Source organism: Cyprinodon tularosa, unplaced genomic scaffold (assembly GCF_016077235.1).
Source record: "Cyprinodon tularosa strain WSP-4 unplaced genomic scaffold, ASM1607723v1 ctg4, whole genome shotgun sequence".
Classification (NCBI taxonomy): domain Eukaryota; kingdom Metazoa; phylum Chordata; class Actinopteri; order Cyprinodontiformes; family Cyprinodontidae; genus Cyprinodon; species Cyprinodon tularosa.
In genome coordinates, this window is record NW_024039118.1 from 152,501 (window position 1) to 179,979 (window position 27,479).

Here is a 27,479-nt window from a genome sequence, read left to right on the forward strand (position 1 = left end):
ACTGACAGCAGGACATCTCCTCCAGGATAGCTCTGGTACAGCAGACCATCACACCAACTGCATCTTTAATAGTGCTTAATGCATGCTTAGTGTGAGGAATTGCATTTGAGTCAATGAGTCGATGCGATCAACTGGTTATCCTTTGATAGAAAACTCTGAATCAATCTGACTGTATTATCTGGTTGAACTGTAAATTGCCTTGAGATGATTTGTGTTATGAATTGGCGCTATATAAATAAATTTAATTGAAAATGAATGAATATTTACAACAGATATAGCAAAAGATTTTTCCAAAAGCCTTGGGATCATCTATAGTTTTTTTGCGGCTTTTTGTTCCCTTGATTTCTACATTTGAACTGTACCATTGATGCCATTTTTTTATTATTATTTATACGTTTTCAACATATTTCAGTGATGGGTACATTTAATATGAACAGATATGTACACTTTTTGATGGTCTCTGCTATTAATTTGCGTTCCCATCTTGAAATAAATACAAAAATAAAAGGAAACAATATATGAACACAATTTATGCATAAATTTATACATATATACATTAGTTTATACACTTTTTCAAAGCAAAGCCGGGCCTTTTTCAACTTGCATATTCGATCCACTTCTCCCAGCATGCCATAAACAAACCCTTGTTATTGTTTGTAATTGCCATCATCTCTTCCATTTTGTAAATATCCACTGTAATTTCCCTCTGAAAGCCGTTTCTCAGTTATACACTTTTTAATGGCCAAAAACAAAATACTAAAATTATTTTTTATCATTTTCAACCAAGCCTGAGGTGTTTCCAAAAAGGAGGGTCTTCATATCTTGCAGTTTTCTATGAATATTTCTCCAATATTGTTTCCATTGATGATTTTTGTCCAGTTTGTTTCTTGTGCTGACTCATAAAAACTGATAGTAACAGACGAAATTAGGCCAGCAGTGCTTTAGATAATGTTCTGGGATCATTTGTGACCTCCTTGATGAGTTGTTGATGTACTCTTGGAGTCATTCCTAATGGACGACCTCCATTGGAAAAGTTTTACCCATTTATCATTAAACAACCCCATTATAGTTGAATGGAGACCTAATATCTAACCCTGGACTTGGACAGCATCTGTCTCCCCTGCACCCCCCCCCCCCCCCCCTTTACAAATGCTGCACTTTGCTGTGAAGCACAGAGCTGCTCCAATAAGTGTGAAAGTCAGACTATTATATCACATTCTGTGTTGACTTAAAAAGTTAAATAGCTTCTCTTTCCATCTAGTCATGTTCAGTAGTTTTAGTCTACAATAGGTGAGTACACTGAGTGCAGAGAAGCCATGTTTGTTGCTTATGTTGATGTATTTATAGTTTAATAATTATTTGTTTGGTAATCTAGCTTAAACAATACTAATATATAGTTCTTTTATTGAATAAAGTCCATCTTTAGTAATTTGTTTAACAAAAAGGAATGGTGTGATATCCTGTTAGTGTGAAAATTGTCTCTGTCTGGCATCTAGAAAAAGAAAATGAAGTTGGATTTTACAGGATGGCTGTCTGTATGCAGTGTAAATGCTTTCCATGATTATAATGGGTGCATATTTACTGCTGATCAGAGCTGAGCCAAGGTCTTTTTATGTTTTTGTTTTTTTTTTAGAGTGGAGCTTAATGTTTAGCTGTTTGATATCTTTAGCCAACTTGTTTGAGTTGCACGCTTTTAAATACACCTTTTAAACACAAGCATCACGAGGGGTGCTGGTGCCTATCGCCAGTCCATCGCAGGGCAACACAGAGAAAAACATGACAAACGATCTAAGAGGACAGTAGAGTAGCCAACTAACCTAACAGTCATGTTTTTGGACTGTGGGAGGAAGCCAGAGTACCCGGAGAGAACACACGCATGCTCAGGGAGTTCATGCAGAAAGACCGGGGAATCGAACCCAGAACCTTCTTGCTGCAAGGCAGCAGTGCTACCCACTGTTACACTGAGCAGCCCCTTGAGTCAAACAGGTTCTCATTGAATAATTTCTACAAGTCAGTCTGTGATCAGACTTTTTTATAGTTACAGAAATCATTCAAGAAGTTAGATAACTGATGATTTAACAAGGTAGCAAAGACATTTTCTAATAGTGCCAGAGGGGTTTAGAAGCTATAAGAAACAAGCTCTTTGTAACGAATCTGATTATCTTTGTCTGATGAGAAAACATTTAGATCTGACAAAATCCCCCAAAAACAAGAAATATTTTATTTAAATTTAGAAGAAAAACACAATTTTGTTTGCATAATTGATAAAAACAAAAAACAAAACATGAAATAATGTTTGTCTGTACATAAAAAGATGTCTACTAAAATTGCAGATGTCCATTGTTTTCAGATCATTTGGTAAAACAGATTGAGTTAAAAGGTTTGTAGTTAGAAAATGAAGGTTTATCAGTGACAACCTTGACATGAAATAACCGGATGTTATTCCTGATTGTCCTATGGGAAGACGACAGCTGTCAAAGCCTGGAAGATGCTCACCTTGTTGTCCAGCGAGGCGATTTCCTGCTGGTTGGCTGTGGAGAGAAGGAAGCTGCTCATCTGGCTCTTCAGGGGGTCTTCCACCTCCACATCAATGTCATAGCAGGCCGTCTTCTTCTGGTCGTTGGGGTCCACGCTGGGAGGAAGGTCGGAGTTGATACCAGGGAAACCAAGGAAAACAGAAATCGGAGCAAAACGAGGAGGGGTTTCAATAAGCGCAACTAAGACAATCAACATCTGTTTTCTTTAAAGAAAATTTCCCCGTTGTTGATCTAAAGCTGAGAGTTCCTTTGTTTCGATCTGAGTGTCTGTACCTGATCACATGGTTGATGACGATCGGGTCGGGTGGGAGGAGGAGGTTAGTGAGGCGCTGAGGAATCTCAGAGAACTTCAGACGAGGACAGTCAAAGATCTGTAGGGGGGGAAGATGAAGATCGTCAGATCTTTCAACATGATGACACAATTATCTAGAAGACCCAGCAATGAGTTGGTTACAGATTTAAGATGCTTCTAACAAGACAAGGAAATGATCTCCTACAGATCCTCCACTGTGCCGAACACAGGGCACTCATTGCTTTCCATATTCATCCTGTACCACACCAGTTAAAGCCAGAGTAAAGCACAATAAAAAATGTATGTTTATGAAGGTAGGACAGAAAAAGATGCTGTTTAATAGTTGCTAAGTTTTCCCCTTTTTGCTGCAGCTTTATAACAGTTAGCTTTGGTGATTTTTCTCCGCCTCCTCGCTATGAGTGGTGGCAGAACAACCTTTTGTCCTTTCTTATCACACATCCAGCTCCAATATTTTCACTTTCAATTATTATTTATAACTGCAGATTCCACACAAAACGTATCTCATCAAGCATGAACACTTTTTAAATACAAGGTTTTTATTCAATATTCTGCTGAAAACCAGTTCCAAAGAAAACAAATTGAAGTTTAAAAAAGTACCAAAAAATTATCTGTAGTTTTAGAAAAGCTGTTTTCCCTATTATGTTTTTTGTGATTTACTTTATATTGTTTTTCAATTGCAACAAGTTTTCAATGTGTGACAAAAATCAAGAGTAAATAGTTCAGTTTAGCATTCCTCTCTTTTAATGAAGTGCAGGATATGGCCCCATCTTGTGCTGTATTTTATTAGCCAAACCTTCGTGTCCGGATGGCTAATTATTTCTTAAGAAGCTCTTCATCACTTAGTATCTAGGCAGCATTCATACATCACAAAAACTAATGCTCCCTCACTCCACTACAGATGCTGATTTTTGGAAATCAAGCCAGATCTCTTTCCTCCACAGGTTCCTTTGAAGCCCACGACCACAGGTCTGTTTCCAACTTTCCTCCATCTTTAATCTGCCTTTTATCTTTAAAAAGCTGCACATTTGCTTGGTCGCTCTGAGCAATTCATTTTATGAATGAATAAAAACAAAAGAAAAATGTACCGAATCTCCATATCCTGAAAAAAAAAACAGGATTTGGAGATTTTAATGATAGAAAGGATCAAATCTAATCCAGGATTTCCAATCTGTTTCTTCTAATTGTGTAGAAAATAAAGCAATATGGAAAAATCTAAAAATTACAAAACTTTATTCAGCTTTAACCTCATTGATTGGATGGAAGATCACCCTGATACGTTGGGGTTCGAGGCTGTAAATATAAAATCAAATAAAATAGGAAAGGGAAGGTTTCCATTGTTTAGGGAGAATCAGAGGAAATGAAAGTTAACTAACAAAACCCATCAAATATAGCATGGATTTGAGATGAGTGGGCTTAGCTTTAAAACTACACCCATGTAAACCATGAAGAGCAGAAAAGAAATGGTTAATTATTACCTCTTAATGCACTCATTTAAGTTAGATTTTTGCATTATTTGCAATTACATGTTTTTAAAATTACTTTAAACTTAAATTGATTTCAGTTTTGAGATCCTAAACTAAAAAAGACCAAATAAGGCCATAAGCATATATTAGTTACCTTAATGTAAAAAACACACTTGGCTTACCCTGGATTTTGCATTTTCCCACCTTACATATATCTATACCAATAACAGCCATCTTTGCTCCGTACCTTTTTAAGGTAACACCATAACTCCCAAGTTTTATAGCATCTGCTGCGAGCCGTTCGACCATCCAGTCAGGCTCTAGTATCATTACATTTAGGACATGTGCACAAGAAATCTAAAATAAACACTTTTAAACTAAATGCAAACTACAATAAGGTGATCAGATTTTGACTTGTGAGGCTGGCAACAGTTCTGGTTTGATAGGCAGTCCATGCTTTTCTTTATAGAGCTTTATTATACAATAATATGGGAAATCTGTGGTAAACTGCTAATACAGGAGGACGGTGTGAAAGAAGGGAAAAATATGAAAGCTTCTGAAATGGTAGATTTTTCAGCTATAGGTAACACACTCCAGCAGTTAGCAAAGCCATAGTTCACAGAAGAAAAACATTTAAAAATCAAATAAAAGCCTTGGAAATTCTGTTTTTAATGATGCTCCTACTTGACTGTGATTACCTCTATATCAATATGGTGAATATGGTGTAGTGGGAACTGTCTGTTAAAACAAAGTTATCTAACTTCTCTGATGTGCTGCTTTCTTTTCATCCCTGATTATTTCAACCTCAATTACTTTTGAGTCTCAAGTGTTTAAAAAATAATTTCAGTTTACAGCTTTCATTTTTCTATAATGTCATATGCATTGGTGAGTTAAAGTGATTCAAACTCTTAGTCTATATTTTAAATGCTATTTTTTCTTGCTCCTCATTATGTGGAATATTGTGTACCTGTTGGAAGTACTTGTCACAGTTGATGTACTCTTTGTCATGGGAGTCCTGCAGCTTGTTGGTCTTCACATACTGCCAGAGGGCCTGAATGATGCAGGAACGAGTCTGAGTGTGGATGCCGAGGAGGCGCGCCAGGCGGAGGTCCAGCTTAAACTGGGGAGGCTGCGGACACATTGTAATGGTCATTGAATCATCAGAATCAGATAAACCTTCCACTGAGGATTTGACACCTGCAAAAAGCTTTAGTTTAAGGTTAGTGGTCTAAAATGTGCTTCCTGTTGATTCACCTGGTAGTCCAGCATCAGCAGCAGGGTGCAGCGCACGCTCACATCTCCGGGTCTCTTCACCTGGAAGCCGTCTGTCTCCTGGGTGGTGGGTGTGCGGTGCCACTGCAGGAGCAAGCAGACAAAATCTAACCTTATATCTCTGCAACAAAAAAAAGCTGAATGTTCCCTTAAAAAAAAAAAAAATTGTCTACCTAAAACAACCGCGGGAGGTAAAATGTTCCTTTTAACTAACAGCTTTAAAACCTTAGTTTACAACAACCTCCAGACTTTTAATCACGTACAAAAAAAACAATATTATTTATTGTAATTGAAATGTACGGAAGAGGATTAGGGCCAATGAAAAAAAAAAAAAAAGTTAATTGATTTTTTTAATTTTATTTCAGTATAGTATGGGAAAAAAGTCAGAATTCTGACTTTAATCTCAGAATTCTGACTTTTTTCTTAGTATTCTGAGATTAAAGTCAGAATTCTGACTATTTTCTCAGAATTTTGACTTTTTTCTTAGTATTCTGAGATTAAAGTCAGAATTCTGACTATTTTCTCAGAATTTTGACTTTTTTCTTAGTATTCTGAGATTAAAGTCAGAATTCTGACTTTTTTCTCAGAATTTTGACTTTTTTCTTAGAATTCTGACTTTTTTCTCAGAATTTTGGCGTTTTTCTTAGAATTCTGAGATTAAAGTCAGAATTCTGACTATTTTCTCAGAATTTTGACTTTTTTCTTAGAATTCTGACTTTAATCTCAGAATTCTGACCTTTTTATTGTCAGAATTCAGTCAGAATTCTGAGATTAAAGTCAGCATTCTGGAAAAAAAGTGAGAATTCTGACTTTTTTCCCATGTTAAACTGAAATAAAATTTAAAAATCAGTTAACTTTTTTTTTTCAGTGGCCCTAATCCTCTTCCGTAGAAATGTGCTATGCCATCATTAAGTTTATAGCACTTAATATACAGTGCAGTAGTTTATTTAGCTATGATATAATTTTAGTTGCAGTTTCAGAATGTTGCACAAAAAAACCAAACAATTAATTTGATTAAGAACACGCTGGTGTCTCAATGAAAGGGGGGCTCTATTATAGGCATCTCTAACAGTTTTTGCACTGAAGCATCCTTTTTTTATTTTTATTTTTTACTTTTTTTTAAAGTTGCTCAGATTGTCAGGGTCTTCAATCTGTAATCAAGTCCAGGATGGATTTTTGGAAGATCGTTATGTATTGTTGTCAAACTCTTTGCCTATAGGTCCTGTCACGCAAAGGATTGTGGGCAACCTTTAGCTTTAGTGTCTATGAAATAGCTCTTCATGGCTACTTCCTTACTGTAAGTATAAATCTGACTTTTAGCACTTTTCATATCGATCACTGATGCACGTCCACTGTGGATGAAGCGTCCTTTCTTATTTGAGGTATTTTGATGGAGCCCTTGACTGCATATTCAGAAGGTAATGAAGTTATTCAGGTGTGTGGAAGCAGCAGCATATTATAACTGCAGGATACTCTGAATTGAGGCTCTATCCACACAAAGACGAACACGGCCTCTTTTCATAAACAGCTTAGAAAAAAGATGTTTCCACACGAGTGTACACAGCACCAGTAGAGCATAAATGACTAAATACCTCATGAATCCCAACATGGTATTTTCACAAGTGAATAAATCCATTTGAAGTGAAAGTTGGATTTCAAAATGAATGCAGATGCAATCAAAGATTAATTTATTTAAAACCCCTAAAACAATCTTTACCAGGAGTGCCGGTAATTCTGACTCTTTCCATGCCAAGAAGTTGATATAAACAGCTATAACAAGGTGACGTTTTCTTTCCTGCTCTTGACAGGCAGCACTATGTTTGGTAAAAGATTAAATATCTCTAAAGCAGTCATGCACAAAGTGAAAAAAGAAAAAATGCATGATAGAAGTTTAACCAGGATTGTTGTCCTCGAGCAAAATGTTTTGTTAAACCAACTTGGGTGTTTTATTTTGCTGTATATTCATCAAAAAAATAAACATTTTAAATAAAACTGAGGGAATCTGTGCAGCGGATAGATCAAGTGTAGAGGAGTATCTTTTTTTTATTTCTATTTAATACTAGATATTATCAAAAAGATTTAAGATTTACTCTTAGGCATAGAACTTAAGAAAAATCATGCAAGCATTAGCAAAAGCACATTTATCCTTAAACCGATGGCTGACGTTCTCAGAAAAGGTTCGACAGTGAATGCACCTCAAGGTAGGGATAAAATTCCTTTGATTGAAAATCACTTAAGGAGAAACACCTGAGTGGTGAGGTTGATAAAAAAAGAGGAGCCTTGAGAGGCCGTCATTTTTATTCTGAAACTCCTGTAGTGGATTTCTTATTTATTTTTTTTAACATCACTCACTTTATGGAGATTCAGAGTGAAGAGCAGCGGCTGGTTGTTTATAATAACCAAGCAGCCATTTTCACAAGCTGCATGTTGAAACAACCTTGTGTGCTGCAAAATTTAAAAAGAATCGCCTCTTTTTCTACAGTTGGGAGAGAAATCTGTGCTCCGCATAGGGCAGACGGCCCACTCTGCCTCTTATCCTGCTTTATTTCCTGTATAACCAATGAGAACATGAAAGAGAGCAGGCGAGATGGGATCATTGTTTCTTAACATTTAGCCAGGCGTGACAGAATGGGAATTTTTCAAAGACGGAAACTATCACTGACCTTGACTACATGGCTGGGAAGTCTAACTCGGTGATTTAAGCTGGGCAGAGAGGCGCTCTGTTAATCATGGAAAAAGTTGCTCAAGAAGAAGCCGTGAATGTGGTCCAGACGACGGAGCAAGAGGAGAACTTACAGCATCGCTAACATGTAAATGATTCTAGGAAAGGATGACATATTTACACTACTGATAAAATACTGTTGTCATTCTATTGAGGGGATTTTAGAATTTGAGCATCATGGATGGATGGATGATAAAGGAGAGCGTTTAACTGATAACATTTTAAACCTGTTTAACCTTTGATTTTGAAAAATGACCACCTTCAAATGAATGTTTCTATCCTCTAGATGCACTCTCTCTCCATCAATTTGGTGGCATTTTATGAGCACGGAAGGGGCTAAGACGTGATGGGAAGCTATTGGACTGCTTGTGAAATACAGATTGAAGAACAATACAGAGAGATAGTATATGATGCCACATTCCATCTAAAAAGACTCCTTTAGAGGAGAGTGGTGAGGACAGCAGAGAGGATCACAGGAGCTTCTCTTCCCTCCATTAAAGACATTTCATCCCAGCGCTGCATGTCCATATGATCATCAGCGACCCCTCACACCCCCACCATGGACTGTTCTCCTTGCTGCCCTCTGAGAAGAGGCTTCACAGCATTGAATGCAGGTTCCAGCAGATTCTGCAACAGCTTCTTCCCCGCTGCCATCAAACTCTTATCTATACTCTGCATCACACGTGCAACATCACATTTCCACTACGAACATGGCTTGTTTTTCTCCAAATCCCTTTAAGTGCATCACAACTCAATGTTCTACTGCATTTTGCAACATATCTATTTATTTTGCACTCCATTTAACCTTTCCATATCAATGCCTTTTGCACCATGACTTTTAAACTGGTTTCCTTTTCTCCTAAACTGTTTACATTCTTGATCACTGCTGCACGTTATAAATGGTAATGTTCATTTCACTGCTGTAAGCTGTATGCATCTAAATTTTGTTTTGTATACAAAATGACAATCAAGTTTGTCTAAGTCAATAAAAATAACTAAATAGAAAGTTTGTGAAAAGCAGACAAAAACAAGTTTAGTGAAACTTTTTTGATGAATTTGGAAAGCTCAACAGAACTGGAGCTGTTCATAACCTGTGTTGATAGGAGGCAGAGTTTATAAAGAGTTGCTTCTCTTTGCTCCCTTTTATTTGTGAAAAAGGCTGCACTTGCATTTAACTTTTAAATGAATGCAATAAAAAATAAATTGATTAAATAAAAGAAGATCCCTTTAAAACATTATTTAAGTTCTGCACATCACTATATGAGCAATGTTTAGTGGTTGAATTACAAAGTTAGTATTAGTAAAGTGAGATGGGACACAAAAAGCTGTTTCTCTTCATCCAGGCTGACATATAATGACATGTCCTTTGTTTCACAATTATTATAAGCGACCTGAAACAATAATAAGCTGTGGTTTTAAGGGGGTGTTATGAGCAGTACTATTTTTTGACTTCCTTGAGCCTCTGCTGGTTGCCTTATGGTGTCAGGGTGACCACCTTCTTTCTATACTTTTAGTTCAGACATGAGAATTGTGTCAGTTTTCCCGAGTTTATTCTTGGCAAGTAGCTGAGTGAGTCGGTGAAATGACATGAAGGAGTTTCATTGTGACTCATTTAAGGTAAAACAGAGTCCTGTTTCACGGCCCTTGACTTCTAACAGACAAGTATTTGGTGTGGAAAACAGAGTTTGAGCTTGACAATACCATGAAAGCGCAGATTGTGCTAATTCTGCCTAACTGGGTGAACATGTTTATCTCTGGTTTGTTGCTTTTATGGCTTTGTAGAGAAATAAATGAAACAAGTAGCATAGCAATAGAGGTATTGCTTTGATGGCAAAACACATAGACAAGAGTTATTTTAGTGAGGTTTCATCAAGAAGGTGTGTAACCAGTTTTTTTCTTCATAACTCTGAACTTAATTCAGATTGAGCAGAACTAAAGTTCTATACACGTGTTTATCAGTGACTTAAGTCAGAAAATGCCTCTAAAATGACACATGTGTGATCTTTGTGGGGTAAAAACATCCTGATTTTGCTGACCTCAACCAGGTGGTTGTCCGGACCATACAGCTCTTTATCCAGCTCAATCACTAGGCTCTTGAAAAATGAAGAAAACTTCTTTTTCTGCTTCCCCGGCTGCGGAAAAGAAACCCAGACAGAGGTGGTTGGTTAATCTCCAGGATCTGATAACTGATGGTCAGATTCATAAATGCATCTTGGCCCTTAGCGTCATTACTTGAGAAACCACGAGGAGCAAAGAGAGATCGGAATAAAAATAGGACAGCAGTTGTTCTCATGGTCCACTTCCTCTGAGCTACACTTAAAATATTTGTGGGTTTTTAATGCAGTAGAGTTCAGAGTTTCTAGTACAAAATAAATCATTTTGTCTTTGATCTCAAAACACTCTTCTCACCATTTAGACATTTAAAACGCTGACCCAATACATTACAGTATAATGTGATACGAGTACTTCATTAAAGAAGCCCGGGGCAGCTTCTGGTATAAATACTAGCACAAAGTCAAATCAAAATCTCAACTTTCACAAAGTAAACAAACATTTTACCTATAAATTTATTAGAAAAATGTGCACCTATCCAAGATTCTATGACACTAAACAACTATCCACGTCAAAATAATTTAGAAACTTAAAAGAAAAGTCTAAAACGAAAGCAAGAAAAATTAAAACTCACATCATCCAGCAGCTTTCCTTCTACCCTCAGCTCCCATGATGCAATGCTGCCATCTGAGTCGTCAGCATCGGGTCGAGCTGGGTTGAACGTGTTGGAAATATAGAGCCTTAGTTTACGCTTTTGCTGCTGACACAAGGGCAAAATCAGGAGCACAGTTTAGTACAAAATAAAACAGAACTACAGGTGAACCATAAATAGCTGAAAGTCTGATCTAATTATAAAGTAAATGGGCAATTTAACAAATAAACCTTGTGAAATTGCCTATGTAAACAAGAAAAGAACATGCAAGTAGTGGGCGTTTTGTGGGTGATTCCAATACTCAACAGATAACAAGCGCTGAAGTGTTGTGGATCAGAGCATTTAAACAAGGATTCTGCATGTGTTGCTGCCTGACACTATGGCCACGTTCACACAGCAGCCTGAAGAACCCCAAATACGATTTTATTGCTCATATGCGACCTGTACCTGATCTTTTCATGACAGCCTAAACAACATAGATCTATTTTTTTTTTTCCAATTAACCCAGACTTCTTGGCTATGTGGTCTGAAACCTGACACAAATCTGATCTTTTCAAATTCATCCTACAAGAATGTCATAAATTCACAACAAAGCTTCTTATTCTGCATCTTGTAACGCAGAAGCAGGAAGAAAAACAACCATATCAGACGATAATGTGAAGATAACTCTTTCTTTTTGGATCTTTTTAAATAGATTGCTTTTTAATGCGCTGGCTCTGGTTGGAAAAGAAATGAAAAATTGGAAGATGTGAAGCACTCCAGCTCTACCATCAATGTTTACTTCCGTAAACAGAGCACGCTCACTACTTGTGATGTCATTGTGTCCTCTACTGCGCATGCAGGACAGTTAAGCGGTATGAATGCAGTTCACACGGGAGATCACATTCAGGTTGCATATTTTTTAAAATGTGAATGAACAAAAAAATAAATAAAAAAATCAGGATCGAGCATATTGAGCATTAAGGCCTAAAGTTTTAACGTAGCTTATGAGAGCGATGGGAGAACAAAGTGGATTTATTTTGTGTGTCTCAGGCAGAGAAGAACAAAAAGGATCGTCCCTCTTTGTGTGGAAAAAAATCTGAAATATTTAGATGTACAAACATGGAGAAGTAGTCGCTGCCATCTAGATCCTTCCAGCTGTCCCAACAGTTCTGCGTCAATGTTTTAATTTCTGAATGAAAACCCACTAAATGGACTGAATCTGCTATTTCAGTCATGTCACAGATGCTGGAGCTCGTTAGTAGACTTTCTTTGTGCTTGCTATCAAGTTGTTTTTTACTTTCAAAAAGTTAGTAGATCAGAGCCTTAAAGATTTAACGTGAGGGTTGTTTTTTTTTCCTTACCTTCATTGGTCTCTTTAGTGCTTCCTGGATGTCCACACGTTTACGCATAATGGTTTGGTCCAGTTTGCGTTCGAACGCTAGTAGATCCATATAGGCCTGAGATTCAGGAACCAGTTCACGGATCTGCTCAGAAAAAAAAAAAAAAAGAAATCATATTTAAAGTTTGCACAAAACTGATCAAAAATACAAGCATAAAAAACTCACGGTTTGTTCACAACTATTAATATTTTTTTGCAAACAGGCAACTTTTTGGGGGTCTGCATAATGTAAAATAGATTTTATTCCTCTTTATTGTCAAAAGTGTTTAATTCAAAAACAACCCTAAACTAATCCGCATTTCCTTTATGAGTTATGGCGTAATATTTTATTGTTCTTATCTTTTAAGAAATAGGAGTGACTATTAGCTGATGCTGTGACCAGATATGGAGCCTGGGGGGGAAGTTCAACTGAAGAAACTAATTGCTCTCCTACATCCACCTGTGACACAGCCAATCAGCTTTAAATCACACCTCCATGAAAGCCAATCGGCATCCAAAGTTCATCTTAAAAGGCCTCCGATTCGCACCTGTCTGCTCCTGTGCGCAAGCGGCGGATACGCTGTGTGACTTCATTCAGATGACACCATTACAACCCACCACCAGCCCCTCCTCCACCATCGTAGCTAAAGCTTCATCAGAAAGTAATTCCTCCTGGACTCTCACTGTGTTCCCTGTCTCATCTAAACCAGTCCAGCAGAAGGCCGCCATGTTGAGCCTGGTTCTACCAGAGGTTTCTTCCCAACAGGGAGTTTTTCCTCTCCACTGTCGCTTCATGCTTGCTCATCATGGACAGGTTCTCTCAACCTGTGTTATCCAACTGGACTTCCATCTTCATCTCTATCCAGGTCCCTGAGTGAAGCTCTAGTATCAGCTCACGCAGTCCACTGGATCTCCCCATAAAGCTCAGCAGACCTTCTCACTAACCAGCAGTCTACAGACTGACCAACTTCATCTATCTCCACTCCACCACCAGTTTCAGGCCTGGGGGAAACAACCCTGTTCTTTACTGCTGTTCATGCATATTTATTAAAATTCAGCGCTATGTTTCCTGCCGAGGTCTGAGCGCCAAAGACAAAGTAATTGTATCAATACATTCCTCCTAAATGTCTTTTCTCTTCTTGTGAGTTTTCCAGATTGAAATGACAATCAATGTTAACAAAATAATGATGGACCATTTCTTTACCGTATGTTTCAAAGTTATTTTCTAGATCTTCTTTCTCATTTCTCACAGATATATTTATCAGATTTTTTTTTCTTTTGACTAAATGTTTAAGCTAATAGAGCAAAAATGCTTCCCAAATAATGTTTTAGGGCTGATGTTATGATTGTAAACTAAAGTTACTCCTAACCCCTGCTTTTTTATTTGTGATTTTACAGTAACTTTAATTTCCATTTCAAAGACATTAATACACTCTAATGTTTTAAAGACATAAAAAAATATTCTTCTAAGACTTACCAAAGCTTGTTGACTAATATAGTCAAAGTTTCTAAGTGTTGCTAGTGTTAGTAAGCTAAAGTTTAGACCTTTCTGCTACAATTGATCATTTTATATGCTGTAATGTTGGAATAAAACATAGTTTTTCTCTGTTAAATATGTGGATAATGGGACCTTCTTACAATAACTTTATGTGTTTAGCTAAATGTAGATTATTTCGCAAATCAATTGATCTGTTGATTATTTTTTTGATTAATCGAAAGATTCCTAAGATTGCCAAAGATCCCTTAAAGATGACCTTTTATTAAATGAAACTAGGTGAAACTCAAACTTTTCCACTTGGGGAGTTCTGGATAGAGTTATAATATTTTTTTTATCTTAAATGCAAAATGTTTATATATATATTTTACATTCTTGGCATAATTACAGCTCAATGTGGGTTCCTCTGTCAGCTAAAGGCATTGATTAGAGTCTATATTCTCCAGTTAATGATTAATCGATTGCTAAATTAGTTAATGGTTATTTCAATAATCAATTAATCACAATTAATCAGATTCATTGCTTAAGCCCTAGCTAAATGTTAGCATCTATCTATAGCATGGATAGTTAATATAGTGGAAAGTTTATTTGTTTTAAGTAAAATTTGATGTATAAAGATAAGAGACCTGAAGCAGATGGTTTGTTAGGTGCATTTAGGACTGTGTGTAAATAATACTAAAGTGGCTAAAATAAACCATTGCAGAGGCGCTGCCAAGGTTCAAAGTGACATTTAGGATATTATTCACTATACTGATAAAACAAAGATGAAAGTTTTTGGGAGGAATGTCTATGGTTATGTAAGACAACTCCTTGAGAAGAAAAACACAATCCCAACACTCAAACATAGAGGCAGTAGTGTTTTGTTATGACTTTATTATATTAATGGAAATTATAATACAGAAATTCCTTTAGAAGAATCCAACAGGATGGTTCAAAGAAGAACATTTAGGTTTTACAGTGGCTTGGTCAAAGTCAGGGTTTATCTTTAATTACAATGCTTGGAAATTATATTAAAGATGAAAAAAATATATATATGAACAAAACTGCAAAGACCAACAAGATAAAAAATCTCCTCTGTGATTTAATGACAGCTGTTGCTGAAGGCACATGTTGGTTTGGGTAGGTTTTTCATTTCAGAAATACAATCATAGTCTAAGGAGAAACATAGCTTTTGTTTGATATGAGAATGAATTAGAGGATTTTAAAGTGTGAAAAAATATTGGGGGAAAAACTGAGTTGAAGTAGAAAGAGTTAAAATAAAATGAAAAATATATTTACTTAGACCCACAGCTCTGTCCACTATTAACAGGGTGCTCCGCCAAGCGATGGAAATAAAATGCAGACGATCAGGCAGAACTCAAACATTACCATACTGATGAAAGTCCTCACAGCATCAAGGGCTGCTGTTGTGCACTCACACTCCTCCAGGCAGCTCCCTATCCTCCCTCCCTGCTGGCTCTTTCATGTCTTCCTGCCTTCATTGTTCCTCTCATTCCTTCTCTATCTGCCGGGCCGAGACACCGAGCTGGTGGAGGAGTCTGGCAGACATTCCCTATGCTTGACTCATTTTCAGGAGTGCCGCTCCATGCCATGCCACGCTATCTGTTATCTCTGTCTGGGTAATGTCAGAGGAGGGGGGCAAGACTTGAGGCTGCACGTCCACAGTCCAGAGACCTCTGCAGCCTGGCGAGAGTGCGAAATAAAAAGCTTTACCTCAAACCCTACAAACTCACCTGTGGGAAACGTTTTCATCTGCTGCCTCTTTTACTTCTCAATGTGTTCAAATCCAAGCCTCGCAGTTGTAATGTGAATTGGTTAGAAATCATTCAAATCACAAGAGAAAACCCTAAAGAAAACTTCTCATCACTCCACTCATCCTCTCTCTTCTCATTTTGGTAAAATAACGAATAACGATCCGGTCCCTCTGTACTTTCAAAGAAACCTCAGGCATCAAAAAGCAATCAGGATTTTTTTTCTCTTCTTTGCACACCAAAAATAAAAAGACAGACGGACAGAAAAAAATCAGAACAACAAAGGTAAATATATGCAGCCTCACCCTTTGCGGAAGAATCTTGTCTGCCATTTTCCTTCTCTTAGCACTAGAGACAGGGAGAGAAAGACAGAGAGAAAGAGGAAAAAGAGAACATGTTACTATGGTGACTGATAGCGTAGCACCCAGGCCATCTGCTAAAATGCTGGGCCATATCCAGCACCCCGGCTGTGCATGTGTGTGTGCTCCAGTGTTTGTGTGCCCAATGCAGCCATCCACCTGGGGAGCCAGAGCCTGTAACAGCCCAAAAAGTGTCACATCACACATCTCTCACCTGATACATATTCACTGCAACTCACACAGAAAGATGCACGAACGTACTGCAGAATCAGTGGTGCAGGACGTGGACGGGATGTGTGTTGGAAAGCTTTTTAGGAAACGCAGACCCTCTGCCGTTTCTGTGTGTGTGTGAAACGCTCATTGATTCATGAATTCCAGGCACGGGGATTTGTTTTCTTTACTTATGCAGGATGTATAAGGGGAATATAAAAAATTCTGATAAACAGATGCCTTTATAAGACAAAACAAAAATAAATAAAGAAAATTATTTTACAGTTCCCTTTGCTTGTGAAATTAAACATCTGTGGGCACTTTGATATACGCAGCACGCAGCTCATGCAAGTTGTCTGTGTATGCAAAAAGAAAGCTTCTAAAAACAACCGGGTACACACTGCAAAAACAGCAAATCAGAATAACTCATCATCTCATGTTCATCTAAACTTATCTTTCTCACTGCATAAATAACCTTTCTTTAAGTATGCTGCATCCTGCATACAGTGGGTTGTAAAAGCATTCAAACCTTTTGACCTTTTTCCCGTTAGCTTCAGCTACAAACTTCAATAGATTTTGTTAGGATTTCATCTACTAAATCAATACAAGGTAGAGATAATTGTAAATATGAAAGAAAATCAGGTGTGGCTGTCACGAAAAAAAGGTATCATGCGTATCTTTATGTTCGCTGTTTAACCTATTTCTCTTTATGTTTGTAATTTAAACTCAGTATAAATCCAGCTGTTATTTGCTCAGAGGTTTGTTAGGGAACATTAGAAAACAAACAGAGCAGGTCAGGGAGAAAGTAGTGGAGGTTTAAAGCAGGCTTCAATCGTAAACGTTTGAACATCTCACATAGCAGCATCATCTTAAAATGAAAGGGTATGCCACAACTGGGCGTCCATCTAAACTGGCAGGCCAGCAAAGACGCCTGTGGATACATCATACCTGCCTTTCTTATAAGGGTCGGGGGAAGCATGGAGCCACATAAAGACCAATATTGAAGAAAACCTGTTAGAGGCTGCAAAAGACTTGAGAGTGGGATGGAGGTTCGCGCTGCAGTATCACAACAGCCCTAATCGTTCAAAAAAATTACAATAGTCTAGTCAAAGTAAAGAGACCTTAATGCAATTGGAAAAATATGGCTTCTCTTTTGCGTAGAAGAATGGGCAAAGATGACTGAAGCTGTCCAAGAAAACACTTCCAGCTGTATAGTTTAACAAAGCATTATGTAGAAACTTACAAATGTACAGCACCGTTTTCGGATTTGTAAAAGCAAAATATTGAAAGCTACACATCCACTTTCCTTCACTTTACAGTAATGCACTCTGTTGTTTCATTGCATAAAATCCCATTAAAATGTTTTAAACTTTGCTGAGTTAAGCTTGATTAAAAAAAGTTTAGAGGGGAATAAATATTTTGCAAGCTGCTATACAAAGTCGGCCTGCAGCCATGGTAAAAATAAAGCAGTGAAGTCTTATGCAGTCTTATCCGTCAACAAAATAATATTTTAATTCAACAGTTCCCCTTCAATATGCAATAATGAATAAATAATGACACCATGACATGATGCATTTAACTGTTTTTATATAAATATACAGAGGTAGCTTGTTAATCATTTACAGGGACACTAAACTCAGAGGATAGGTGCTCATCACATGCATTTGATCGATTTAAAACAATTTTAGTATTGGATAGAATAAAGTTAGCTATAAAAATGTTGCATTAAAAGAGGAGGAAAAAGTCAAAAGGTTGTTGGTGGGGGTTAAATAGTTGTTGCATTTGGGGAAATTGTTTTATAAACATCTGGCTTCCTACATAAAGCCTGGGGGAAAAAATATCTCCCTTTCTCTTCAGCAGGTAAGGGGTGCCACATCCCCATAGAGATGCATGAGAGAACTAGAAAAAATTGTTAAAGACAGAACTGACAGAATGTGTTTGAAGTGATTTTGCACCTCCCCTTCCTAATGGTGCCCTGGGCAACTGCCCATATGGCTCATATTAGTTCTGGATCATCAAAATAAGTGGTCCTCCTAATTGTCAATCATTCTGGTGATATGTTTATGTAAGGCCGTCTTACGTGCTCGTCCCTTATTTTCACTTACCGGTGGAAAAATTGCCAATCTCCTTTTGGAAAGTAAGCTTGTATGAGCGATGCAAACAGCAACTTTTAAACAGAGCGTGCACAAGGAGAAATTGCGCTGTGTACCGTCTTGGGAGCGGGAACAGGGTTGTGCATGTGGATTTTTTATTAAATGTGGAAAGGGAGAGTGTTTTCAAAAATCAGTTGGAATGCTATCAAGGACAAATGAAATCTTGATCAGGACATCCGTAGTTTTGATTATTTCAAGCGTTACTAAAGATCTGATCAAAACTGAGAAATTTTTGGGGTTATTGATACTATAAATGTTTAACATTCAACACCAAATAGTTATAATTAGTATGGCATTGCCTACAAGCTTTACAGTTTTCTAAAGGTACGGAAAACCTTTCTTTCTTTTGCATTCCAGAATTTAATTTTTCTGTCCGAGAGAACTGCAGCACTTTCTATGCAGATCTATGAGCATGCCCAGTACTTCAACTAGCCCACTGTAGGGGAAATTAAATGATCTAGATGAGAATAAAAAAAGAAACTAAAACATTTTGCTATTTTACACTGTTTGAAACATACTTTATAATAGGAGTCTGGTCCCATCATGCCATGCTCCAGGCCAAAGCAGGCACTACTGCGGTTTAAAGGGGGTTTCCCTCTCAACCTGCAGGTATGTTTGGCCAGACTACTTCATTCAGGGAGGGGGGGAGAGGTTGCTGGGCTCAGGTAAGGCCAAAGTCATAAATAGAAAGAAAAGGGGCATGCAGCAGAATGAACTCCTACTTTGATCCAAGCGTGGGATCTGATTGGGGCTCTCTCATGTCCATCTGCCTCGTCGGCATCTCGCTGGCTCCGGGAAATCCAACGGGCTTCCTATGAATTGGTGAGGATCCGAAGGTTGTCCGATTAGTGTTATGGCGAGACACACATTTACTCAGAGGGAGGAAACACCTGTCGGCTCGTTTTATTTTCTCTCATTTCTGTATGCGTTGGACGTGTGTGAAGTTCAAGGGTCTGTTAGTAGGTGCAAACTCCATGACTGGGACAAGGCCAGGCACTGTGATGGGAGCGTAACCGTGTCCATGCTCGTGCAGTGGAGGAGGACCTGGGAGGCGTCCCGCTCGTCTGAGGGACACGCTCATTCAACAGCGTTTCTCAGGGAACCAAAACAACCATGCTTCACACACAGAGACAGACAATACACTGATAGGGACAAACACTGAGAGATCACAGGGAGGAGGGGGAAATGAAGGCAAAAAGGTTCTCTCTGGTTCGACTCGTTTCTTCAAGCCAGTTTGATGCAGTGATGAACATGTAGGGCAGATGAAGACACCGTGGATCTTCTCAGAACGCTCCTTACAACTCAAATGCTTTTGCAAACACCAATACATGGATTACAATGTCATCAAATTTAAATATAACATGCTGGGAGTCCCTATTAATTGAAATCGTGGGAAAATAAAAAATTCTTGTGCTTAAATATAGTCGAAACATGTCCTGGAGTGACATGGAATGCATCCATCATGCTGCATTCAGTGGAAATCTTTCGCCAAAATCAGAAACATTTGATCAGCAACATGTTCATCAGTAGGGCTGTTTTTATATGTCTGCAAACATAAACTACTGGCATTGATGGCATGTTAATTTGAGGCTTTTAATTGTTAATTTACTTAATACAATACATGCAGCCTCATTGGGTTTTTAAAAATACAGCCAAGTCAAAGTATATGCCAGACTGTTCTTTAACCCATCAGGGTTCAGTTTTAACTCTGTCTGGATGTTTGAAGGGTGGGCTTCATTGTCCAGGCCAGATTTAAGGGTTGATCTGTTACTGTTTGAAGGTCTGGGCTTTGGGACGATCATTCCCAACCCAGATTTGTCCAATCTGTTATGTGTGTTGCACCATCTCCTCTTGGACCATCAAAATTCTCAAAGTTTCAACCATCTTCCCTGACCCAAACCGTAACCTTCATCTGAAAGGACAAAGGTCAAAGGAGAGTAAGAATCATGTTAACCTTGATTAAAAAAACATTAAAGCAGCATCTTTATTATAGTTTGGATGCCAAGTTAACACCTCAAACCAGTTTCCCCCTTCATTGTCTTATGGTTGGGAGTCTTATTTCTTGTTCCAGAGCCAACAGAGAGAGAGTACATGGTCTGCAGCAACTATTACTTAGTTGGTACATGTCAAAATAACATCCTCATGGATGGCAGTGGTGGAGGTTTCCCAGCTGCCTAAAGTATCTCTTGCTCAGCCTCTTCCCACAGAGCAGTATGCTGTCCGTTCATCTTTAGGGCCCCTGCACTAAATTTAAATGATGAAGTCATCGACAGGTTTCTGCAGAACTTGCAGACAGACTGTTAAATGCAGCCATTTTCAGCAGAGAAACAGTTAGAGGAGTCATCACTCAGAAATCAGACTTTTTCCATTTTCATGCTTGTGGACTTTAGTTAAAGCTGTTCTTAAAAGAGTTTGAAAATTGCTTCTTTTTTTTTTTAAGTGGGCTCTTTATAAACTAGAAAAGCCCACAAGAGCAGGAGTTAGTCCTCCTCTTTGACTTATGTCATTCGCAGAAGGGAGCTAACATTAAGAGGTGGGAGGTACTCTGACTAGTTACATTTTCTTTTTGAGAAAAGGTTTAGGAGCAGTTTTACAGGAATGTACTATTTATTTTTAGTCGAGTTAACATATGATAAAATATCACTGCTCTCACTTGAGTAAAATTTCTATCTACTCATCTAAGGCTACGTTCACACTGCAGGCCTTTTTTTTGTGAAATCCGATTTTTTCGTGTTGTCGTTCATATTTCCAAATATATGTGACTTGTATGTGATTTCCTGTGTGAACTGCAGTCACACAATACAAGTGTCCCGCATGCGTGCTCTTTTTTCCGGGAGTAAAGATGGATCTAGCGGTCTTTTTCAACCATAAAAACTCAATCTTTTCAATATGTTTAAACATAAATACTGCTCTCCGCATCATCATCTGCCATGGTTGTTGATTTCTTGCCGCTTCTGTGTAGCAAGACGCAGAATAGTGACCTTTATCGGGTATTAATGGCGTTCAGCTCGGATGAATGCGACCTGGCCGTTCAGACAAAGGTTGCATTTGAAAAGATCAGATTCGTATCTGATTCAGGACCACATAGCCAAGCGGCCTGGGTCACATTGGAAATCTGTGTTGTTCAGACTGCCATGAAAAGATCAGATCCAGGTTGCATGTGGGCCAAAAAATTGGATTTGGGTCACTTCAGGCTGCGGTGTGAATGTAGCCTAAGAGCCTGGGACTCACCTGCAGGCGGTCAGTAAATGTTGCTGCTTGTGTAACTTCTTACCGAATGTGTCAAAGACCAGGAATCGTAAATGAATCCAATTGCTAATGTTGCTAATGCTACATCCATAGGGACCCATAAAAACACAACTGAAATGCTCATGTTTAGCCTTGCAAGAAAAAACAAAAAGAGGAGGAGGTAGACATACCTGGTCAGACAGCTGATGAACTCGAAATGTAAATCAGGACCAGACCACCCTTCTCTGTTGATCACCTGCACTTTTTATTTAGCCGTTTTTAGTGGGAGATCAAAGTCAGCACTGGACTGTAGGTGGCGAAACGTCCTCAAATCTTGGAAACCAAGTCCAGCGGATATTTTTTGAACTTTTACGGAATGACTATGACCTGGATGACTGAGAATCTTCATCAGCAGACTATAGCCTAATGTAAACCAGGAGGCCTTAATGTCAGAACCAGTATATTTAGTGCCATATGAGCTACGAATCCTTGCCTATTGGACTTTGCAGCTCATTTGTCTTAGTGAGCCTTTCTTTGGTTTCCTTCCTTGGAACCACTCTGGAGATGCTCTGCCCCACCATCTAATATCACAGTTAATCTTAACATTTTGCTCAAATCCTTATGTTGCCTATTTGTCTTCCTTGGAACACATTAAGTTTAAGACAAGAATGACCAGTAGGTTGAAAAATTATATCAACTCGTGACAATTAATAAGCATTTACTCCATCTGTCAATGGTTATGATGTAAAGTCATGGACTGAGAGGGTTTTTGAGCTTGAATAAAATCTACAGCTGCTCCTGTATGTAATACAATGAGGTTTAATGGCTATATGAGACAGAGGTTGAGGTGTTTAGACACCACGATGAGAAGGTAAAATGGTTTTGAGGATTTAAGGTTCAGGCTTTCAAACTGTAAACCAGGGTGGCAGAGGATTTACAGAACCCATTTCAGGTAAATCCTTCCAATTTACATCAAAGCACCACATTTTCTGACACAATATTTAGTCCATAAAGCCAACTGGTCTGAAATACTGCATTCAGCAGCTTCTAGCTGCAGAGTGTAGGGCTCAGTGACATTGTAAACACAGGTGGTCCGCCCTCAGCTGGCAGCACGTGGGGTCTGAGCTGCACCATGGAGGTGGGGAACCAACCTGCATGCCAGCAGACGCACACTGTCTGAGAGCAGAAACGACACAAAGACACCTGGATGGGTCACATTGGCGCATCGATCAGAGACTCGGCAGCCAGACAGGCTGCTCTGGGGGTTGAGGCTCAGACACAGAACAACATTTCCTCTGAAATGTTCGACAAGCCTGCTTAATTGTAAGTGGATCAATTGGGGCTTCAGATGGTGAGAGAATGAAACGGTGCATATTGATCACCTTTCTAATGACCACACCTGACAAACTCATCTCATAGAGTCTGTTTAAGCTTCTGGAATTCAGATATTCAGGTGCGTAGGCCGTCTCAATGTGATGGAAGAGTGGGATTTAAGAAAAAGACACAGTTCAGAGGTTCATGCATAGCAGGAAAAACAAGAACAAACAAGGGCAAGGCAAAAGATGCAAGATAATAAGAAGTGGAAAAGAGCCAATATGCAAGAGTGACAAAATGGAAATAAAGGCTGAAATGGATGCAGAAAAGGGGCAGACAGAGGCCATGGTTTCATATCAGTTAGATTTTTCTACCTCAGGTTGGACAAAATTGCTCATTGCAGGGGGCGTATACTTAGCTAAAGCTAAGTATACGCCCCCTGCAATGAGCAAGGCTGCCCATTGTTATCTCCATCTCCTTTTTTTGACATTATTCAAACTGTTTTGACACCACTGAGCTCCTTCAGCTGCAGATTTTATCGAAAATGTTTCAGTTATTTTAACCATCCAAATACCAAAACCTTCAAAGGTGACTTCTGCCTTTTACACCTTTTATTCTCTTCAAAATGTTTAACTCCTTAAAACATTTTGTCCACATGGAAATTAATAGAGTAGGCTTTTAAATCATCAAAACCTTTTTTTTCCTATTTGAAGGCCAGTTTCATCCCTTTATTTCCAGCTAGAAACATCAGTTAAACTTTAGGCTGCTCCCAAATGCAGCAGCTCTTTAATGTAAAAAAAGAAACATTTTAAGTGTCATGATCATTTTAATAAATTTTCATAAAACAGATGACGTCACCTACCCTGAAACTGTCACAGCTTTAATTTAAACCTGTTCATCTCCATTCAGTACTTTTTTTTTAACAATGCCATCTGGTCATGGAGGCCTCATTCATCTCCTCTCTGCTCTATGGTCTCACATTTACTGAATATCATCTAAAGCTGCTCTTATAAGGACATTTTTCTGCAACTTTTTTTAGAAATTGAAATGGAAACACCTTTAAAAACTAAAGCAACGATGAGTGATGGACGGTCTGCTTTATTAAAGACCTAATTTCAGTCGTTTAGTGGCCAGAAAGGGAACAGGTCTGAGGTCCAGACAGGAGAAAGGAGAAGTCTGTGCAACAGCCAGACCACAGCAGACAACCAGATTCTGTGATGTCCGACATTCAAAGAAAGAACGAATCTATTCTTGCTGAACGCTGTCGTTAAAGAAGTTTTAAAAGGAATCAATGATTAGTCAGATTGCAACGAGATGCAACAGAGAGGGAAAATGCAAAACAGAAAGCAGTAATTCATCTGGGATTTTCATGCTAAAAAGAGACAAAATGTTGGGAGAGAGAACAGGCAACACTGTTTTTATCATTGAGAATCATATCGTACTAAACATTAGAGATTGTTAAACAATGTGTGGAGCCTTTAACTATAATGCTGTTCCCAGGAGGCTCTTTTCTAGGAGGTTCATATTATAAAAATTCCTTTAGATTATAATTTCAGTGAAACCGTAGCCATTGTTGCCTTAAAGTGCTTATAGATACCACAAAGGAAGACATATAGGTGATTCTGTATGCAAGCCATGCAGTGCTGAAACTGGATTGGGTTCAGACTCACTTCCGGGCTCGATTCTGCACGGCCTGCTGCTGCTGCTGCTGCTGCTGTTGCTGCTGCTGGACCTGCTGGGATGGGGCGGGTCTCTTACGACTGGGCTCCATCACTGGGGAGGGCAGGCCGGGCCGCACCGCCGGACTCCCTCCGTATGGGGGGCCAGGGGGTCCCATGGGAGCCCCTTGGTGGGGCATCCTCGCTCCAGACGGCATGCCAGGACGCTGAGTGGGGAAGAACATGAGGAAGGGTTAGAGAGTTAAAGATATTCTCTTTAACCTTTTCTGGTTTATTAAAATAACTTCACCTGCTGAGTTATCAAAAAATAAACTTAAGTATTTAAATCCTTTGAATTCTGAATATTGAAAAAATAAATAATATTTCATCAATAAAACAAGTTCAGCTTGAATAATTTTAACAGTCAAAAACCAGGGATTCATTTGAAAATTTACATCTTGAGAAAAATCAAAAATGTCTCGTGGAACTTTACAGGCAGTAGTATCATTTTGTTTTCATCCAGGTCACTAAATTTAAGTTTCTGAACAAAAGCATTAAAGAATTCCAGATATTTGTCTGGTCAAGTAGCTGCAGAGCCAAGTCCTGTTTGCCACAATTCATGACGTTTGTTTATTTAATATTGCAAGAAAGAAACCTGTTCAAAAATGTAAAGGGAAAAAAATTTAAAAAGAAAAATGATTTAGTCGTAACCACAAGTAAGACAAGAAACAAGTTGATGAAAATAAATAAATAAAAAAAATCAAAATGGGTGCAACCTTTTTCTCTTATTTTGAGGACTGATTTTTATGAATTATTCTCTTTTTTTAAACGACCTTAACGACTTCCAATTAATAAGGGGTGGACCCGTTTCAACTCAATCTGCATGTTTTCTAAGCCATAAAAAGGCTTCTGTTGGGCAATGCCATAAAGCCTGGAACTCCACATCACTCAAAAGATTTGGAATTGAAAAAGCTTTCTGGATGGGAAGCGAAACATTTTCAAATAAAAAAAAAGAAAAACTCCATTGGTTTAGTTTTTAACCTTTTTAAATCCTTATTTACTGATTAATGCTGGGCTCCTACTGACTACACTCCAGCTGTGGTCCTGACCCAGTGCAGGCTGGCAGCAAAAAGCCTCTCAAACATTTAATCTATGTACATTGAATTTACTTATACACTTTAATAAATTCACTTTCACCTTGCTTGTGATTATGACTTATTTCTAATGTAACATCTATGGTTCCTGCTGGCTAGCCCAGGCAATAGATGGCGGCCAGAGATCAGAGCATCTAATTAGCTGATCATCACTACCAGTTGGAGAGGAGGGAATAGTATTCCTTTAGTTAAGATAGCTTTTTATAATCAAATAAAGATTTACATTAATTTGCTTCCAAATGTACTGTGTTGTTTTTAGTCAGTGGTTGGTTTGTGTTTACTGACCAGATTGATACTGCCAAGTAGGCCTACCCATTCATGTCAAATAAAGTGGTACCATATTCCTAAAGGAATAATTGTGACAGACAGGAAGTGGAACAGAGGTTGATGTTTCATGTTGGATATGAACGCATCATTCCATGCACATGATGATGTAAAAAGCCTCTGATACATTAAACAAAGCAAGCTTGGCTAACGGAAAGCTAGAGCGGAGGTTACAATCGGTGCAACATTTGCAGCTGGAATACTTCAAACTGAGAAAGCATCTGGTTAAATCAAAAATTTTCACCAGACCTCAGATTGACAGGCTACAACTCCTGCATTCGACACTTTAGCATCTGTTAGCAGCTCGTCGTATGCAGCCAGCAACATAAGGCATCATTATCTTCGTCTACTGCGGCTAAATAAGAAAAATCTCTAAGATTATGTTTGCATGGTACTAGAATTAGGTACTGTTGAGTACCGACACCAAATCCCAGGTACCGTGCATTGGGCCCCACCCATCCCTAGTTTAGTTACCCCTACTCCTGAGTTTATCAGCTGTTATAAATCCCCCTTAAGTATCATTTCGTTATTAGATTAGTTATGTTTTGTTTAATTGTCAGTTTCTGTGTAATGTTTACTTTTTTGCACAATTCTAATAAAACTCCCCGACGTTTTTGTTTGCATTCTACCAAACCTGAGAGGTTAAGGGGGTCTGGATGCTTTTGCAACATGCTGTACGTCATTGCTTTGGCAACTTTTAAGCCATATATTGTCAGTGGTGTTGTTCGCATTCTAACACATTGAGAATAAAAAGAAAGGCAGTGATTTGTTTTGTTTGTCTTCTTTGAGAAGACAAAACACTGACGAAAACTAGAGAACAATCGCAAACGCTTCGTTTTTGACGCCATCGTTTGATCTCTCACGACACAAACTGCTTTCAACCACACAAACATCTCTCAAATAATGCAAACGGTGCCAGAGTCTCCCATGTAGATTCCCTAATGGTTGGGAACAGCTGGGTCCCTCACCTGTTCCTGTCATTCTCATGGCAACAGCTGCCCCCTCCGCCTCGGTTTATTGTCTGAAACCAAAGCAATGTGCAGCAAATACAGGCAACATTAACCAGCACAGAACTCCAGCTGTTTCTGTTTAACCACAGATTGCATCCAATTTCCCTTTAATTAAAACGCTTTAACCCCGACTTGTAGGTTGAGCCTCAAATCTATTGAATTTTTTTTGGTCAAATTGTCCCACTCTGGGGCAATAGAAGTATTTCTATTCCATTGATATTTAAAGTATGAAGTTTTTCCCTCATGATGCTAATGATCTACTGTCTATAAGACCATCCCACACCATAATCCTTCCACCCCTGTGCCTCACAGTTGAGATAGTTTTTCTGTCTTGCGTGATTCTCCAGATTTTCTTCAAATTTAAATCTTCTTAATATGCTCAAGAACTTCAATTTTAACTTATTCGTATTCACCTGCAAGCAAGCTTGAACCTGAGAGAGACGACACATCTG

The 27,479-nt window shown here is 38.4% G+C and overlaps 1 protein-coding gene across 5 annotated transcripts in view; it reads right to left on the reverse strand.

The window, feature by feature from the left end:
- The window catches only part of smarcd3b (SWI/SNF related, matrix associated, actin dependent regulator of chromatin, subfamily d, member 3b), a 66,260-nt gene that overhangs the window by 5,419 nt on the left and 33,362 nt on the right, over positions 1-27,479 (reverse strand). For 2 of the 5 annotated variants that reach the window (XM_038297953.1, XM_038297951.1), the window contains exons 2-11: positions 24,552-24,766; positions 19,062-19,151; positions 15,923-15,965; positions 12,355-12,477; positions 10,994-11,119; positions 10,344-10,439; positions 5,568-5,669; positions 5,281-5,442; positions 2,811-2,908; positions 2,497-2,632 (exon numbers count right to left, since the gene is read on the reverse strand). In XM_038297953.1, coding sequence (XP_038153881.1) covers positions 2,497-2,632; positions 2,811-2,908; positions 5,281-5,442; positions 5,568-5,669; positions 10,344-10,439; positions 10,994-11,119; positions 12,355-12,477; positions 15,923-15,965; positions 19,062-19,151; positions 24,552-24,766 — 1,191 coding nt within the window. The remainder of the gene's footprint in view (positions 1-2,496; positions 2,633-2,810; positions 2,909-5,280; positions 5,443-5,567; positions 5,670-10,343; positions 10,440-10,993; positions 11,120-12,354; positions 12,478-15,922; positions 15,966-19,061; positions 19,152-24,551; positions 24,767-27,479) is intronic. The other 3 variants (XM_038297952.1, XM_038297955.1, XM_038297954.1) reach the window with 3 other exon arrangements.